At 39.2% G+C, this 19,174-nt stretch overlaps 1 protein-coding gene across 2 annotated transcripts in view; it reads right to left on the reverse strand.

Annotated features, from left to right (window-relative positions):
• PFKFB1 (6-phosphofructo-2-kinase/fructose-2,6-biphosphatase 1) overlaps window positions 1-19,174 on the reverse strand; it is a 98,625-nt gene that overhangs the window by 23,639 nt on the left and 55,812 nt on the right. Inside the window, exons 2-7 of one of the 2 annotated variants that reach the window (XM_061136240.1) lie at window positions 13,115-13,240; window positions 9,639-9,732; window positions 8,741-8,807; window positions 7,838-7,912; window positions 7,351-7,407; window positions 2,750-2,871 (exon numbers count right to left, since the gene is read on the reverse strand). In XM_061136240.1, coding sequence (XP_060992223.1) covers window positions 2,750-2,871; window positions 7,351-7,407; window positions 7,838-7,912; window positions 8,741-8,807; window positions 9,639-9,732; window positions 13,115-13,240 — 541 coding nt within the window. Of the gene's footprint in view, window positions 1-2,749; window positions 2,872-7,350; window positions 7,408-7,837; window positions 7,913-8,740; window positions 8,808-9,638; window positions 9,733-13,112; window positions 13,241-19,174 lie in introns of both variants that reach the window. The other variant, XM_061136241.1, reaches the window with a different exon arrangement.

Below are 19,174 nucleotides of genomic sequence, written 5' to 3' on the forward strand. Positions count from 1 at the left end.
TGAAAAGGACATCTCTTTTTGGTGTTAATTCTAGAAGGTCCTGTAGGTCATCATAGAACCACTCAACTTCAGCTTCTTCAGAATTAGTGGTTGGGGCATAGACTTGGATTACTGTGATGTTGAATGGTTTGCCTTGAAAACGAACAGAGATCATTCTGTCGTTTTTGCGATTGCACCCAAGTACTGCATTTTGGACTCTTTTCTTGACTATGAGGGCTACTCCATTTCTTCTAAGGTGTTGTTGCCCCTAGTAGTAGAAATAATGATCATCTGAATTAAATTGGCCCATTCCGATCTATTCCTATTCACTGATTCCTAAAATGTCGATGTTCACTCTTGTTGTCTCCTATTTCACCGCTTCCAGTTTACCTCGATTCATGACCTACTATTCCAGATTCCTATGCAGTATGGTTCTTTATAGCATTAGCCTTTACTTCCATCACCAGTCCCATCCACATCTGGGCATTGTTTTTGCTTTGGCTCCATCTCTTCATTCTTTCTGGAATTATTTCTCCACTCTTTTCCAGTAGCATATTGGGCACCTACCAACCTGGTGAGTTCATCTTTCAGTGTCACGTCTTTTTGCCTTTTCATACTGTTCATGGGGTTCTCAAAGCAAGAATACTGAAGTGTTTTGTCATTTCCTTCTCCTGTGGACCACGTTTTGTCTGAATTCTTTGCCATGACCTGTCTATCTTGGGTGGATAGACCATGTCTATCTACATGGCGTGGCTCATAGTTTCATTGAGTTAGACAAGGCTGTGGTCCATGTGATCAGTTTTTTTAGTTTTCTGTGCTTGTGGTTTTCATTCTGTCTGCCCTCTGATGAATAAGGATAAGAGGCTTATGGAAGCTTCCTGATGGGAGAGACATCTTTATACTAAAAATTATAAGCTATCTTATAATACGAGGAGGTTCTACTGATTTCTGGTTAGATCTTTTCTGTTTTCACTACCTTGATACTGTTTTTGAAATATTGTGTTGGCCAGAAAGTTCGTTCAGAAAAACCCAAACTTTCTGCCAACCCAATACAAGCTACCAAAAGCTTTCAAGACTGTCTTTTTTTTATTTCTTGTTTTTGGTAGTCTCTACCTTGCTGGTGCCCTAAATACTTGGTAAACATGCTCTTCCAGATCTTTTCCTCCAAGTTGGACTGGATCCCCTCTTCTGTGTTCCCCCACCCCACTTGCTTTACCATCCCCCAATTCTGGCCAGCTGCATATTCATTGTCTTCTTCAACCAAGTGGTCATTCTATCAGAGCAGATAGCCTATCCCTCTTTGTATTCTTAGGGCACAGCTAGGTTTGGGCCTTGATGCATGGATTGTAAATGTCTGTTGATGAAAAAATGATTAGATAAAGTCAACTTTCAGAATCAGTTATCTTCAGACCTGAACTGATTCATGAAACACTGAGCACCTGCAGAAGTCTAGGCCAAAGGCTAGAGCTTTCTCAATGCTGTTCTTTCACTTTAGTGCTCCTCCTTTGAACTTCTCATATAGTGACTTTGTGGAAATTTGGAAAAGTTTCCTTCACTCCAGTACAGATGCCTTGATGAGAAAAGCAATTTTACCCTTGACCTGCCACAGTGAACAATATTCACAATCATACATAAGGTCATGCTCCTTGCACTGAGTATCATATGACACTTTTTATGATATAGATATGTGGGAGGGGATAACCATGATGGAAGTTTGAAGATAGGAATTTGAGTATATATTCTGCTACTGACTCATTGTGTGGCCTCAGGTAAACCCTTGCCCTTCTCTATGTCTAAGAAGTGAAGCAGTTACAATGTTCACCTTGGGGATTTTGGTTGGACAAAGCTGGAAGGATGCTCTTTAAACTTCTTAGAGTGGTGATGACTATTAGCAGCCTCCTTATACTTCTTACTTGAGGCCCAAAGGGTCTGAGTGACCAGGGTCTCTTCTCATCACAATCTATTTTGAAAGAAAGTGAGCTTCTGGGAACACCTTATGTCTAAAGCTAACATTTTCCATGTACTTCCAGCTAACACCTCTCCAATCTTTAGTTGGTTTTATGAATGAAAGTTTCATATTTTTCATGCATCTTCTCATATATCAAAGCACTATGGAAGCTACCTGAGGATAGAATCTACTTTTCTTGCCCTTATTTACACCCCCTATATACACCATAGCCCAAAGAAGTCAAATACATATTGACTGAAAAATGGTATATGTACATTGTGAAAAAAGACATGATTAAGAGACAGAATGTGTGATTAAAATCCTAGCTTTATGTGGCAGAAGACTGAGCAAGCTCAAGCTCCTTAAGATGCAATTTTCTCTTCTTGAAAATTTGTGATCATAAGACCTATTTCAGCCTCCTTAACTGGAGTGCCAAGGGCATTCAATGAAACAAACAAACAAAAAAAAAGGTGAACATGTTTGGAAACTGAAGTGTCATCCATATGTGAAGAATACTTTTGAGAACATAATAGTAACAACCATAGGGGAGAGGCATTTTCTCCCAGAGACCAGGGTCCTAATAAGTCCATATTGTTCAGTAAAACATTACTTCAATTCTCTTGTGAACACCTTACACATTAAAGAATCACCATGTCGTGGATAATTAGAGCTGGGAGGGCCCTTGAAGACAGATCAAGTGTAGCTCCCTGATTTTGCAAATAAACTTGAGGCCCAGAGAGGGAAGGCATTTCTTCAGGTCTTATAAGACATCAAAACCAGGCTAAGAATCCAGACCTATACTTTGTGGTGCTGGGTTCTTACCTATCCAGTTCATCATCCAAAGGTTGGTAGTTGACCTCATAGCACTCTATTCTCTTTAGAAAATCTTCCAGAACCTTTTCACGATCACAGTCTATATAATCAGGACTGCCAAGTTTCACTTGCTGGAAGAAGGGAGAAAGAACCATGGGAGACAGAGATTCTGACAGTGCCCTTGGGAAGAACTCTTAGAGTTCACTGAGTACAATATCCCTCATCATAAAGATGAGGAGATTGAGACTTAGAGAGAAGGCCTTGCTCAAGTTTACAAAATCAGACAGTTGAAGAGAATCTGAATGGTATAACCCTCATTCCTTATCTCTGTGTGCTCAAACAAGGTCTGTTACATTATATTCAGTTCTAGAATACACAGTTTAAGATAATCATTTATAAGTGGACTGGAAATTGTGGTGTGACAAGTGGTTGAAGAAGAGGAACAGGAGATCTTGACCAGGGGTCATAATGGCTTACATGTATCAAGTGTTTACTGGAGTAACTTAGCATATGTTGGCTTTAGATTTCTGAAGGGCTGGCATCTTCTAATCCCTTAGGATCTAACTTCTCTACCCATATTCTCCATCTCAGTGAATGGCACTATCATCTACTCAAGTCAGTTCAGTTCGGTTCAGTCACTCAGTCATGTTTGACTCTTTGCGACCCCATGGACTGCAGTACACCAGGCCTCCCTGTCCATCACCAACTTCTGGAGTTTATTCAAACTCATGTCTATTGAGTCAGTGATGCCATCCAACTATCTCATCCTCTGTCATTCCCTTCTCCTCCTGCCTTCAATCTTTCCCAGCATCAGGGTCTTTTCAAATGACTCAGTTCTTCGCATAAGCATTGGAGTTTCAGCTTCAGCATCAGTCCTTTCAATGAATTTTCAGGACTGGTTTCCTCTAGGATGGACTGGTTGGATCTCCTTGCTGTCCAAGGGAATCTCAAGAGTCTTCTTCAACACCACAGTTCAAAAGCATCAATTCTTTGGTGCTCAGGATTCTTTATAGTCCAACTCTCACATCCACACATGACTACTGGAAAAACCATAGCTTTGACTAGATGAACTTTTGTTGGCAAAGTAATGTCTCTGCTTTTTAATATGCTGTCTAGGTTGGGCATAGTTTTTCTTCCAAGAAGAAAGTGTCTTTTATTGTAATGGCTGCAATCACAATCTCAGTGATTTTGGAGCCCAAGAAAATAAAGTCTGTCACTGTTTCCATTGTTTCCCCATCTATTTCCCATGAAGTGACGGCAGTGGATGCCATGATCTTAGTTTTCTGAATGCTGAGTTTTAACCCAAGTTTTTCACTTTCCTCTTTTACTTTCATCAAGAGGTTCTTTAGTTTTTCTTTGCTTTCTCTCATAAGGGTGGTGTCATCTGCATATCTGGGGTTATTGATAATTCTCTCGGCAATCTTGATTCCAGCTTGCACTTCATCCAGCCCAGCATTTCTCGTGATGTACTCTGCATGTAAGTTAAATAAGCAGGGTGATAATATATAGCCTTGACCTACTCCTTTCCCGATTTGGAACCAGTCTGTTGTTCCATGTCCAGTTCTAACTGTTGCTTCTTGACCTGCATACAGACTTCTCAGGAGGCAGGTCAGGTGATCTTGTATTCCTATCTCTTTAAGAATTTTCCACAGTTTGTTGTGATCCACACCGTCAAAGGCTTTGGCATAGTCAATAAAGCAGAAGTAGATGCTTTTCTGGAACTCTCTTGCTTTTTCTATGATCCAACAGATGTTGGCAATTTGATCTCTGGTTCCTCTGCCTTTTCTAAAACCAACTTGAACATCTGGAAGTTCACGGTTCATGTATTGTTGAAGCCTGGCTTGGAGAATTTTGAGCATTACTTTACTAGCGTGTGAGATGAGTGCAATTTTGCTGTAGTTTGAGCACTCTTTGGCATTGCCTTTCTTTGAAATTGGAATTAAAACTGATCTTTTCCACTCCTGTGGTCACCACTGAGTTTTCCAAATTTGCTGGCATATTGAGTGCAGCACTTTCACAGCATCATCTTTTAGGTATTGAAATAGCTCAACTGGAGTTCCATCACCTTCACTAGCTTTGTTCATAGTGATGCTTCCTGAGGTCCACTTGACTTCAGACTCCAGGATATCTGGCTCTAGGTGAGTGATCACACCATCGTGATTTTCTGGGTCGTGAAGATCTTTTTTGTATAGTTTTTCTGTGTATTCTTGGCACCTCTTCTTAATATCTTCTGCTTCTGTTAGGTCCATACCATTTCTGTCCTTTGTTGAGCCCATCTTTGCATGAAATGTTCCCTTGGTATCTCTAATTTTCTTGAAGAGATCTCCAGTCTTTCCCATTCTATTGTTTTCCTCTATTTCTTTGCATTGATTACTGAGGAAGGCTTTTTTTTTTTTTTTTTTAATCTCTCCTTGCTATTCTTTGGAACTCTGCATACAAATGGGTATATCTTTCCTTTTCTCATTTGCCTTTCACTTCTGAGTCTTAAATGAATCTGAGAGTCATCCTAGATGTGTCTCTTTCTATCATCCCCCACCTCTTAGAAGGTACCTCTTAGAAGGTACCTCACTATATAGAAGGTATATATAGTGAAGATATACCTTCACTATATTTTCTAAATAGCTCCCCAAATGGCCTCCATTCTCTCCTTCCTGGATGCTCACTCTAGCTTGTGACAAGTTGCTCTGTTTAGAGTTTACTTTCCCTTACTAGTAGCAAGAAGGACAGTTCCAATGTGCACACCTGAATATGGAATTCCTCTACTTGAAACCCTTCACTATTTCCTCATCTCTTTTAGGACAAAGTATGAGATATTTTGGGTTTGCCAGGTGGCACTAGTGGTAAAAACCCACCTGCCCATGCAGGAGACATAAGAGGCACAGGTTTGATCCCTGGATCAGGAAGATCCCCTGGAGAAGGACATGGCAACCCACCCCAGTATTCTTGCCTGGAGAATCCCCATAGACACAAGAGCCTGGTGAGCTACAGTCCATAGGGTTGCAAAAAATTGAACATGACTAAAGTAATTTAGCATGCATGCATGAAATATTTTAGTAGGTGACACATGGCTTGTTATATTGTGCCCTGAATGATTTCTTCATCCTCATCTCCCATTGCTCTTCTAGTCCTCCACACACTTTGCTTTAGCCAATCTAAGCTATTTCTAGTTCCCCCAAGACACTGTACTTAGTATATGCCATTCCCTTATTTTCCATTCTTTACCTACTAAATACCTATTCATTCTTCAATATGCAGGTCAGCTGTTATCTTCATTAAGAAGCTTTCCTATGCAAGGTTAGTTCTTCAACAGCCTTCCACAGCCTCCTTTGTTCGTTTATCTCAGCACTGATCTCACAGAGTTATATCTATTACGTTGTCAGTCTCCCTCATTAGACTGTGAGTTCAAGGCTGAACTCTCCTTTATCTATTTCTGCCTCTAATACCCATAATGGTTCAGTCCAGGTGTTTGGATTCAATTTATGTTCAATCAACAAATGGATGGACAGGTGGATGGATGAAAACAAAAGAGAGGATTTGGACATATTCTATGCCTCAAGAGGCAAAAATAGGACCAATGAGTGGAGATTACAGGGAGTCAGATTTCAGCTTGATTGGACTGCATTTAATGAAGGCAGTAAGCCTCATCATTGGAGGTACAAAAAGAAAATCTAGACAAACATTTAGCTAAGATTTCAGGTTTCTGATGAAACACTGAAGGAGGTGATCTTTAAGGTCTCCTCTGTCCCCAAGATACAGTAATTTGATGAAATAGGAAACAATAAAATGTGGTGAGTGTTCTAAATCTAAACCACATGCCTGGAATCTAAGAGCAGTGATAAATTTGATACAAATTGTGGGGCAGAAAAAAAGAGCTTTCAAGACAGATAGACAGACCTGAGGTTCAGTCCCAGTTCTGTCTCTTCCCGGCTGTATGAACTCTTGACAACTTACTTCTCCCCTTGGAACCTTAGTTTCCTCTCTCCAGTACTAAGAAGAATTTCACAGAATCATTGTATGCCAGGATGGTGAAGGAATACTTCCTATAGGAAGTGGGAGGAGAAGCTCATGGAATAACACCTCCTTTAACTACAGAGATATTTCTAGGCATGATCCAAATCTGAGACAAAGCCAGAAAGATAAAGACCAATACAGTATACTAACACATATATATGGAATTTAAAAAGATGGTAACGATAACCCTATATGTAAAACAGAAAAAGAGACACAGATGTACAGAACAGACTTTGGGACTCTGTGGGAGAAGGCGAGGGTGGGATGTTCTGAGAGAATAGCATTGAAACAAGTGTACTATCAAGGGTGAAACAGATCACCAGCCCAGGTTGGATGCATGAGACAAGTGCTCAGGGCTGGTGCGCTGGGAAGACCCAGAGGGATGGGATGGGGAGAGAGGCGGGAGAGGGGATTGGGATGGGGAACACATGTAAATCCATGGCTGGTTCATGTCAATGTATGGCAAAAACCACTACAATATTGTAAAGTAATTAGCCTCCAACTAATAAAAATAAATGAAAAAAAAAAAAAAAAAGCTTCAACTAAAAAAAAAAAAAAAAAAAGAAAGAAAGAAAGAAAAGGTGACTGGTGCTCCTTACCTTGATGTTTTCTGCAATGACATCAGGGTCATTACAAATGGACTCAATGAAAAAGACCTATACAAGAAACAAAAGAGAGATTTCAGCAAGGAATTATGTTTGGTATGAACTAAACATAACTTGACCTCTTCTCAATGACTCTGAGCCATCTTTAGAGGCATTTCTGACAATGTAATTTCATACAGTGGTACTTTTAGGATTCTGAGTTTTATGAGGCAGATTGGCCCTAAATTGTAGTGATTCCATCTCCTCCTTCCTCATACCCACCCAACAGTGTCAGCTTCTCAGTAATGCCTTATGTGGCATCCCTTCTTTCCTGTTCTGTTCTGTTTTTATGTTTCTAACTGTGATCTGGAAAGCCCTATAACTCAATTACAATGCTGAGCCTATGGTAACTGATTTTGCATCTCTGTCCCCTGGTTTGGCTTTCTTTGGGGTTTGCTCATAGATGAGTAGGATCTAGATAAGAGTTTAAGAGTTACTCTACCTTGTAACCATGTTCTTTAGCAAACTGCAGAATCAGTGACCGTCGTTCTCTGGTAGTGTTGGTGGCATCAAAAACCTAGAGGCACACGATGAGATTGGTTTGCTTTAAATCTAGTCCTGCTTTAAATCTATGCCTACTCTTTGACCATCCCTATGCTAAGCAAACGGCTTCAAGGAGGAGATAAAACTTGACCAGGGTTTTGAAGGATTTGAAATGGCTTATATCAATTTCTCAAGCATTCATTGAGCCTTTTTTGTCTGCCCAGAAATGTAGCAGACTCTGTAAGCATAATAAGGCCAGAGGAAAACTGTGGAATTCTATTAGGGCCATTTTACAGGTTAAATAGCTGAAACTTAGAAGAAGGGTTTCTTTTACCCAAGGCCACTGAGACTTACTGACAAAGCAGAGTTGAAACTGATTTTCTCAGCTCCTAGGTGAAGCTTCTTCCCTCCCTATCATTTTGGAGTTCTTTGAAGCCTTTTTAGAATTTCCAAATTCTATATCAGAGGTTTATGAGATTAAATTGACTACGTGTTTAGGTAAATCTCTAGAACTCAAAAATGTTTGTATTGCAGTCAAATTCTAGTGTAGTCCTGCTGAATTCTTGGGAGTAGAGTGGTAGACTATATTGGTTAGGAGTATAGATTCTGGAGCTATACAACCTGTATTCCAGTTCTGGCCTACCCTTTGGGAAAATATTTAATTATTTGGTCTTTCTGCACTACATTTTCCTGGGGTATAAAATGGAGTATAGTAAAAAGTACTTATCTTGTGGGGTAGGGTGGAATTAAATTAATACATGCAAAGTGCTTAGAATAATGTATAGAACATAATAAACACTCAAAATATATTAGCTCTTCTCCATCCCAACAGAAACCCCAAAGAAAATGCAAATTTCCTTACTGCAACACGACCTTCCTCATGGCTGAGATAGCTATGAACATCTTTCAGGGCTGCTAGGGCACACTGCCTGAAAAAGATGAAGAAAGAAACAGAGACAGCTACTATGTCCAAGATGGATTCCTCTCTATTCTGCATTATCTTTTGCACTATATCTCATATGTCATACATTAAATTATTCATCTGTTGAATATCTACAAAGGGTGTTCTATGTTCTAAGAACTATGACAGGCACAGAGAAGTCACACAGTTGAAAATGGCTCTGTGTAGACATTTTAGGGGCATAACATACCCAGGAAAAGTAGACTAATAACCGAGCCATACTATTAAGGGCTCCAAACCTTGAACTAATAGTGCTCAAACTGAATTGGGTCTTGAACCCAAGAAGAGCCTGAATACATAGTCTGTGAAGCAGAAGGCATTCCTGGCAACACAGGGCAAACACAGGTAACATGATGGAAATGTATTTACGCTTTTGGCAAAAATCTGTTTAGTGATTATTCTTTCTTTGTTGGGTTTCATTATGAGGATGTAGATCAATAAGTGAGACTCAGGCACTGTTCTGAAAGTGTTCAGAGTCTTGTAGAGGACAAACACCTTGAAGTTGAATGGATGAGATCAGAGTGGGCCAAACTACTGAGACTCTTATTTTAAATGATAGGCTAAATTTCTACTCTTTCCTGTCAGAAGTAGGAAACTGTTTAAAGTTCTTAAGCAAGGGATGGATATGACCAGAGATAGACTTTGATTAATATAGTGTAAGGGTTGTCTTAACTCCGCTTTGAGAGTCTAGATGGTCTCCTTACTAACTCAAATTCCTCTGCTCTTCTCCCCTCTCATCTGAATAGAGGCCTTCCTCCGCCAGGGGGCAGCAAAGGTCTTTAAAATGTTAGGTACTCACTTCCTGATAAGTAGGGCCTCCATGTTGTCGGGAAGAAAGAATTCGTAGTTCTTGTAGCTCACTGCCTCTCGTCGATATTGGCCTAAATTAAACACTGAAAGCAGGAAGCCCTGGTGAAGTGGTTGGGAAGATCCCGGTGGCAAAAAAAAAAAAAAAAAAAAAAAAAAAAAATCCTTTCTGGGAGGGATCTCAGAGGCAAAAGAAGGTAGAGTTTCTAATTATATAACATGTATACAAAGCCTCAAATTATGGCGTCCAGCTCACTTACTCCTCACAACAACCTTAAAAAGTAGTAATCGCCGTTTCCATTTTAAAAATGAGAAAATGAAATTTCAGAGAAAGAAAGTAACTCTCATAGTAAGTGGAGAGCTGGGATTCAAACACAGGTCTATTTGGTTCCAGAGCTGGTGATCTTTCCACTATTCCATTTTATCATAAACTACAAAGCTTTTAATGCCCCACTCCATTGGAGAGATAAAGAAACTGGGATCCAGGGAGTAAACCAAGGGTCAAACATTGAGCAAGCTGGGGACATAACTAGACTTGGCCTTCTGATACCTAGTCCAATGCTATCATATTTTATGCATCAGTATAGAGAACCTAGATTTGTTGAACTTTTTAGGCCACACTTTCTCATTTGTAGTGGTAAAAACCAGAGAGGAAGGAGGGAAAGGGGGAACAAGGGGATAATAGACAAAGATATAATGTACTATTTTATTCATTCATCCAACAAATACTTTCTCATGTCTACTTTGTAAATCAGGACATGAGTTCTGGGGTCTCAGAGATGAATCTGATCTGCATGATGGATCCACAAGAAGCTCACCATCCAGAAGGCAAGACAGAGAGTAAACCAGTAAACAGAGAGCTCTCATCCAGTTTATTAAGCTCTCTGACAGAGTCATGCTAAAGAGTAAGGGGGGCAGAAAGACTAACTAAACTTAGAGTAGTCTCAGAAGCTTATTTTGGAGAAAGCAGCATTTGTTCCAGTCTTTATAGGAAGGCAGACCTTTTATAGGCAGGCATGGTGTGTGGGAGAGGGGAACAAAGACATTCCAGGTAGAGGAACAGTTTGAGCAAAGGTGTGGCATTGGCAGAATGCAGAACATGAGTCAGCCAATTGTGAGTGAGGCCTGTGAGCCTGGCAGAGGCCAATCACGGAGAGCCTTGAATGAATGATAGGCTAAGGAGCTTGGATTTAAACCTGCCAGTCAAGGGAACCCTTGGTAGCTATAGATATGGGCAGCTATGTGTTTGAAATATTACTCTGAGGGTCTCTGTGTGAGTGGAGCAGATGGGAAGCAGGTGCGTAGGAGCAGAGACCCATCTGCCACCATCACATGTGCCCCTACACTCAGCAGAGGCTCCTCAGAGCCTGCAGTCCTACAAGAACTATTCCTTCTCCCCTTCTCTTCTGCCAATGTCCTATTCCTCCCATAAGACCCACCCAGCTCAAATATACCACATATGGAAGATTTCACTGCCTGCCAGGTGGTGATTTCCTCCGTGAGACCCTCAGTACCCTGCTCTGGGATTCTTCAGTGACATGTATTCTTGTGCACTCCAGCCAAATGGAGAAATCTTTAAGGACGGGGTGTGAATCTCATCTACTTTTGCATGTCCAGTGCATAGTATGGGTTTTGGCACATGGAGGACCAGTGGGAAACTCACCAGTGAATGAGAGAAACAGAAAGTAAATGAAGGGAAATAAGAAATGGGAGAAGGAGAGGAGAAGACTGGAGAGAGGGAGGGAAGGGGGCAGATAGATAGGGTGTTGGGATGGTCAAGAGAAATGAGAGGAAGAACATGGAGGGGAGTACAGGGACAATGTGGGTTCTCTCCTCTTCCCATCAGTAGTGCCAAGTATCAGACAGTGGGTGTCAGTGTCAGACACAGTGTTAGGCTTTGGAATCAACCAGATGTAGGTTTGTATCTTGGTTCCATCACCTTGGTTGATGTTACATCCATGTGATGTGTTCCATCACATGGTGACCATGTGCCTTCAGACAAGATGCATCAACTCTTGGGTGTTAGTTTCATCAACTGTGGGATGATGATAATACTAGCTCCTCCCACATGGGTGTTTTAGAGCTTAAGGATAGAAGTGAGTTCTTTTAGGGCAAGGGTCCTATCTTACTTGTTTTTGTTTGCCCAACATCCAACAAGGGCCTTGACACAACTGTGCTCAACAAATAATTAATGACTGAGCAAATGAATGCCTGAGAAGAACTTTTTCCCACACTGGGGAGCAGTGCTCCATTCCATAAGAGAGACAGGCTAAGCACTTGCTTAGTGTACCAGTAAAGACATAGCCCCAGTAAAAGTTTTCAGTCAAGTGAATATGCATTAAAAGTATTAACATAGTCATTAGGGGATAAATTAAAAAAATTGGTAGACTTTTTTACATTTACTGCTTTTATTCTGAATTACATATGATGCAGGGGCACCCTAACTTTTAGCATTTAGAACCTCTAAATGTCTTAATTTTGTCCTACTTGAGCAATAGAAATGAATAAGATCTAAGAGCTTACCCCAGAGCAGCTCCTGGGGCGAGAGACCCAGACACACAACACACTATGTAATTAGTGTCGGCATAGAAGGGGCTGTAGAAAGCATTTGTGTGGGAGCCCAGAGAAGCATGGTCCTAGGGAGAATAGAGGAGTCAAATAGGAGTGGGGATACAGGATGGGGATAGAGAAATCAAAAGGAGAATAGAAGAGAGTGATTGCTGAATAAGAGATAGTAAGCAGAAAAGATATCACACGGGGAGAAAAGAAAGCTGAAAGCAGGGAGTGTGGGAGGAGGCTGACAGGCTGTGAAGGAGATCCCTCTGGAGGTGGAAGGAGGCAGGGTCACTTCCTGCTGGAGAGGGGGAGAAGCAAGGCACAGACCTAAGGAGAGGCTTGGAGACAGGACACTTTCTGGACTGGAGAGGTGAGCTAAAGTGCCCTGCTATACTGAAGAGCTTGTGGGGGCCTCCAGGCTGGGGTTTCAATGTGCTTGACTCTATACATCCCTATGTTCTGAAGGGAACCTTAAGGTTGTAAAGAAATGATAATGCTAATAAAATAGTATTATTGATGTAATATTAATAAAAATGGTAATAAAAGTAATATGTTATTGATAGAGTGATTTTGAGGTCTTACAAAATAGACCTCCTTTGAAACAGATATTTAATCTTATTAATTTTCCTATACTTAGCCCCTAGCATAAGATTTGGCACTGGATATGTACTGAAGAATTTGTAAAATTTATGAAGGTGGTAGTAGCAGTAGTAGAAATAGTAGTAGCAGTTATAGTAGTAGTAGTAGTAGCAGCAGCAGCAATAATAATATTAGTAATAGTCTTAGTACTGTTAATAGTGGTTTGAGACATTCCTGTACTAGTGGTTTTGCTCTTTTGAGATTAGCTACCTTACTCTATACTCCATCAGTGTTCTATAGAGGGCTGTAGAACAAAGGGTTTCAGAGACATACCTTTAGTTGGTGTTCCTATCCAGTTGAGATAGCGCGTGAGCTTTGTTGAGATGTAGGTCTTTCCTCGAGCTGGTAAACCCACCATGATCACCATCGTGGGGGAATTTGTAAACTGTGGTATGGATGCTGGAAGACAAACAGAGCTTCAAATCTTATCCTCAGATTCATATGATACTAAGTTATCATCACAGAGATGTAAAATTTAAAAGAGTCTCTCTCTAACATTTATATAACAAGGAAAAAAAGCTAGAAAATTGGAAATTTTCTTCATTTGAATTCATGAGCAAACTGAGATTGCAATGCAAAATGCTAACCTCAAATCTGTAAATGCAGGCATCTACAGGGAGAAACAGGGCCCAGGTATTTGCTTACCTTTTACAGATACTACTGAATAACATATAAATATAAGAAGTTACAGCTAGATTCCTGAGGACTTTCAAGGTGGTGGAGGAATTAGACAGGGAGATCAACTTCCTCCCAATAAATGCATTAAAAATCCATCTGCATATGGGATAACTCCTACAGAATACCTCCTGAACACTGACAGAAGAACCTACACTTCCAAAAAGGGAAGTTAGTCTCTTCAGAATGAATGTGTGAATTTCTTTGAGTGCCCTGGGCTGTTTGTGTTGGTTTCGCATTAGTCTTGGGGTCTTGTCTTCTATGCTGTGTGGCCTGTGAAATCTTCCTGCTACAGTAAGGGGTTGGGCCTAGACCCTTGAAGTGGGAGATCCAAGTCCAGGGCTTTGGATCATCATAGAGCTCCCAAACCCATGGAACATTAATCAGTGATAGCTTTCCCCAAAGCCTCCATCTCAACACTAAGACCAAGACACACCCAAAGGCCAGCAAGCTCCAGTGCCAGACACTTCATGCCAAACCTTCAGAAAAATAGGAACTTAACTCTGCCCATTAGCAGACAGGTTACCCATAGTCACGCCAAGTCCACTGACATCTCATAACACTTTACTGGACATGGCACTGTCCTTCAGAAAGTCAAGATCCAGCTCCATTCACCAGAACACAGACACAAACTCCCTAGTAGGAAACCTTCACAAGACACTGGCCCAAACCCACCCAGGGTGGGGGCAGGCTTGACAATTAATAGCAACTAAGACCTTCCAGCCTGTAGAAAGGTGACTCCAAGCACAGTAAATTAAACAAAAATGAAAAGACAGAGAAACATGAAGCAGTTGAAGGAATATGGTAATAACTCACAAGGCAAAACAAATGAAGAGGAAATAGGCAGTCTATGTGAAAAAGAATTCAGAGTAATGATTGTAGAGATGATCCAAAACTTTGGAAATAAAATGGAGGCACGGATAAATAGAGTGGAGGCATGGATCAAAAAGATACAAGAAATGTCTAACAAGAACTTAGAAGAAATAAAGAATAGAAAATAAGCAATGAACAACACAATAACAGGTTAATAATACATTAGAGGGAAACAATAGCAGAATAACTGAGGCAGAAGAACGGGTGAGTGAGCTGGAAGATAGAGTGGTGGAAATAAGTGAAGCAGAGCAGAATAAAGAAAAAAAGGATCAAAAGAAACAAGAGCAGTCTCAGAGAACTCTGGGACAACATTAAGTGAACCAACATTGGAATTATAGGGGTCCCAGAATAAGAAGAGAGAAAGAAAGGGTATGGGAAAATATTTGAGGAGATTATAGTCAAAAACTTCCCTAACATGGGAAAAGAAATAGTCACTCAAGTCAAGGAAGCCCAGAGAGTCCCACAAGGGTAAACCCAAGGAGAAACATACCAATACACATATTAATCAAGCCAATGAAAATTAAGAAGAACAAATATTAAAAGTGGCAAGGGAAAAGCAACAAATAACATACAAGGAGATTTCCATAAAGCTAACAGCTCATCTTTCAACAGAAATTCTGCAGGCCAGAGGAGAGTGGCAGGGTATACTTAAAGTGATGAAAGGGGAAAAAAAAAAAAAACCTACAATCAAGATTACTCCATCCAGCAACTATCTCATTCAGATGTGAAGGAGAAATCAAAAATTTTCCAGACAAGCAGAAGTTAAGAGAATACAGCACCACCAAACCACTTTTACAGCAAATGCTAAAGGAATTTCCCTAGACAGGAAACACAAGAGAAAAAAAAACCTGTAAAAGCAAATCCAAAAACAACAAAGCAAATGGTAATAGGATCATGCATATCAATAATTACCTTTTGTAAATGGACTAAATGCTCCAACCAAAAGACATAGATTGGCTGAATGGATACAAAAACAAGACTCTTGTATATGCTATTTACAAGAGACCCACCTCAGACCTAGGGACACATACAGACTGAAAGTGAGGGGCTGGAGAAACTTATTCCATGTAAATGGAAATAAAAAGAAAGTGGGAGTAGCAATATTCATATCAAATAAAATAGACTTTAAAATAAAGACTGTTATAAGAGACAAGAAAGGACACTATATAATGATCAAGGGATTAGTCCAAGAAGAAGATAAAACAGTTATATATGTATATACACACACACACTAAACATAGGAGCACCTCAATACATAAGGCAAATGTCAGCAACTATTAAAGGGGAAATCAACAGTAACACAATAATAATGGGGGACTTTAACACTTCACTCACACCAATGGACAGATGATCCAGACAGAAAATTAATAAGAAAACACAAACTTTAAATGATATATTGGACCAGTTAGATCTAATTGATATCTACAGGGCATTTCTTCCCAAAACAATAGATTTCACTTTTTTTTAACATACACATGGAAAATTCCTCAGGATATATCACATCTTGGGTCATAAATCAAGCTGCAATATATTTTTAAAAGTTGAAATCATTTCAAGCATCTTTTTTGATCACAACGTTATAAGATTAGACATCAACTACAGGAAAAAACTATTAAAAACACAAACACTAGGAGGTCAAACAATACACTTCTGAATAAATGAGAGGTCACTGAAAAAATTAAAGAAGAAATAAAAAAATGTTTGGAAGCAAATGACGATGAAAACACAAGTCAAAACCTACGGGATGAAGGAAAAGCAGTGCTAAGAGGAAAGTTTATAGCAATACAAGCCTAGTTCAAGAAACAAGAGAAACATTAAATAAACAACCTAACCCTACACCTAAAGCAACCTGAAAAGGAACAAAAAAGCCAAAGTTAGTAGAAGTAAAGAAATTGTAAAGATCAAAGCAAAAATAAATGAAAAAGAAATGTAGACAATAGCAAAGATCAATAAAACTAAAAGCTGGTTCTTTGAGATGATAAACAAAATTGAAAACCATTAGCCAGACTCATCAAGAAAAAAGGGAGAAGACTCAAATCAGTAAAATCAGAAATGAAAAGGAAGTTACAACAGACAATGTAGAAATACAAAGGATCATAAGAGACTACTATTAGCAGCTATATGCCAATAAAATGAACAAACTTGAAGAAATGGACAAATTCTTGTAAAAGTATGACCTCCAAAACTCAACCAGGAAGAAATAGAAAACATAAACAGACTAATCACAAGCACAGAAATCAAAACTGCAATAAAAAATTTTCTAACAAAAGCCCAGGGCCAGATGGCTTCACAGGCTAATTCTACCAAAGTTTCAGAGAAGAGCTAACATGTATCTTGCTCAAAGTTTTCCAGAAAATTGTAGAGGAAAGAAAACTTTTGAACTCATTCTATGAGGCCACTATCACCCTGATACCAAAATCAGACAAAGATGCTACAAAAAAAGAAAATAACAGGCCAATATCACTGATAAACATAGATGGAAAAATCTTCAACAAAATTCTAGCAAAGAGAATCCAATAGCACATTAAAAAGATCATACATCATGATCAAGTGGGCTTTATCCCAGGGATGCAAGGATTCTTCAGTATATGCAAATTAATCAATGTGATACACCATATTAACAAATTGAAAGATAAAACTCATATGATCATCTCAATAGATGCAGAGAAAGCTTTTGCAAAATTCAACATCCATTTATGATTAAAAACACTCTCCAGAAAATAGACATAGAAGGAACATATCTCAACATCATAAAGGCCATATGTGACAAACCCACAGCAGACATTATTCCTAATGGTGAAAAACTGAAAGCATTTCCTCTAAGATCAGGAGCAAGACAAGGGTGCCCATTCTTGCCACTATATTCAACATATTTTTGGAAGTCCTAGCCACAGAAATCAAAGAAAAAGAAATAAAAGGAATGTTGATTGGAAAAAAAGAAATAAAACTCACCACTTGCAGATGACATGGCATGTGTATTATGTGTTAAGTTGTTTCAGTCATATCTGACTCTTTGTGACCCTATTGACTGTAGCTCATCAGGCTCCTCTGCCCATGGGATTCTCCAGGCAAAAATACCAGAGTGAATTGTTATATACTCCTCTAAGGGATCTTCCAGACCCAGAGATCAAACCTGCATCTCTCATGTCTCCTGCATTGGTAGGCAGTTTCTTTACCACTAGTGCCACCTGGGAAGTCCCCCCCCCCGCCCCAAATAAAGGTAGGCTAGAAGTAAAAGGCTGTTAAAAAAGATACACCATGCAAAGATGCCACCAGAAAATTACTAGAGCTAATCAATGAGTATAGGAAAGTTGCAGGATATAAAATTGTTACACAGAAATCCATAGCATTCTTTACACTAACAGTAAAAAATAAGAAAGAGAAATTAAGAAACAGTTGCATTCACCATTGCAAAAAAAGAACAAAATACATAGGAGTAAACCTACCTGAGGATATGAAGGACCTGCATGCAGAAAACTATAAGACACTGATATAAGAAATCAAAGATAACACAAACAGATGGAGAGATATACCATGTTCCTGGACTGGAAGAATCAATATTGTGAAAATGACTATATTGCCTAAAGCAATCTACAGAATCAGTGCAATCCCTATCAAACTACTGATGGTATATTTTTAAAGAACTAGAACAAAAAATCTCACAATTTGTATGGAAACATATAGACCATGAATAGCCAAAGCAATCTGGAAAATGAAAAATGGAGCTGGACACATCAACTTTCCTGACTGAAGACAAAGCTGAAGACAAAGCTATAGTCATCAAAATAGCATGGACTTGGCACAAAAGCAGAAATGTAGCCCAATGGAAAAAGATAGAAATCCCAGAGATAAATCCATGCACATATGGACACCTTATCTTTGACAAAGGAGGCAAGAATATACAATGGAGAAAATATAGTCTCTTCAATAAGTGGTGATGGACAGCTACATGTAAAAGAATCAAGTTATACCAATTTGTAACACTATATGCAAAGATAAACTCAAAATGGGCTAAAGACCTAAATGTAAAACCAGAAACTATAAAACTCTTATAGGAAATCATAGGCAGAACACTCTTTAAAATAAATCACAGCAAGTTCCTCAATGACCCACCTCCTAGAGTAATGGAAATGAAAACAAAAATAAACAAATGGGACATAGCTAAACTTAAAAACTTTTGCACAACAAAGGAAACCATAAACAAGATGAAAAGGCACCCTCAGAATGGGCAAAAATAATAGCAAGTGAAACAACCAAGAAAGGATTAATCTCCAAAATATACAAGCAGCTCATTCAGCTCAATGCCAGAAAAAAAAAAAAAACAAAACAAAAAAACAATCCAAATTTAGCAGAAGACCTAAACAGATATTTCTCTAAAGAAGGCATGAAAAGATGCTCAATATTGCTCACTGTTAGAGAAATGCAAATCAAAACTACAATGAGGTAACACTTCACACCAGTCAGAATGGCCATCATCAAAAAATCTATAAATAATAAATGCTGGAAAGGGTGTGGAGAAAAGGGAACCCTCTTGAAATGTTGTTGGGGGTGCAAATTGATAAAGCCACTGTGGGAACAGTGTGGAGATTTCTTAAAAAAATAACTAGGAATAAAACTACCATATGACCCAACAATCCCACTACTGGGCATATACCCTGAATAAACCATAATTGAAAAAGACAAATGTACCCCAATGTTCATTGCAGCACTATTTACAATAGCTAGAACATGGAAGCAACCTAGATGTCCATTGAAAGAAGAATGGATAAAGAAACTGTGCTACGT

The sequence above is a fragment of the Dama dama genome, chromosome X (genome assembly GCF_033118175.1).
Source record: "Dama dama isolate Ldn47 chromosome X, ASM3311817v1, whole genome shotgun sequence".
Lineage (NCBI taxonomy): Eukaryota > Metazoa > Chordata > Mammalia > Artiodactyla > Cervidae > Dama > Dama dama.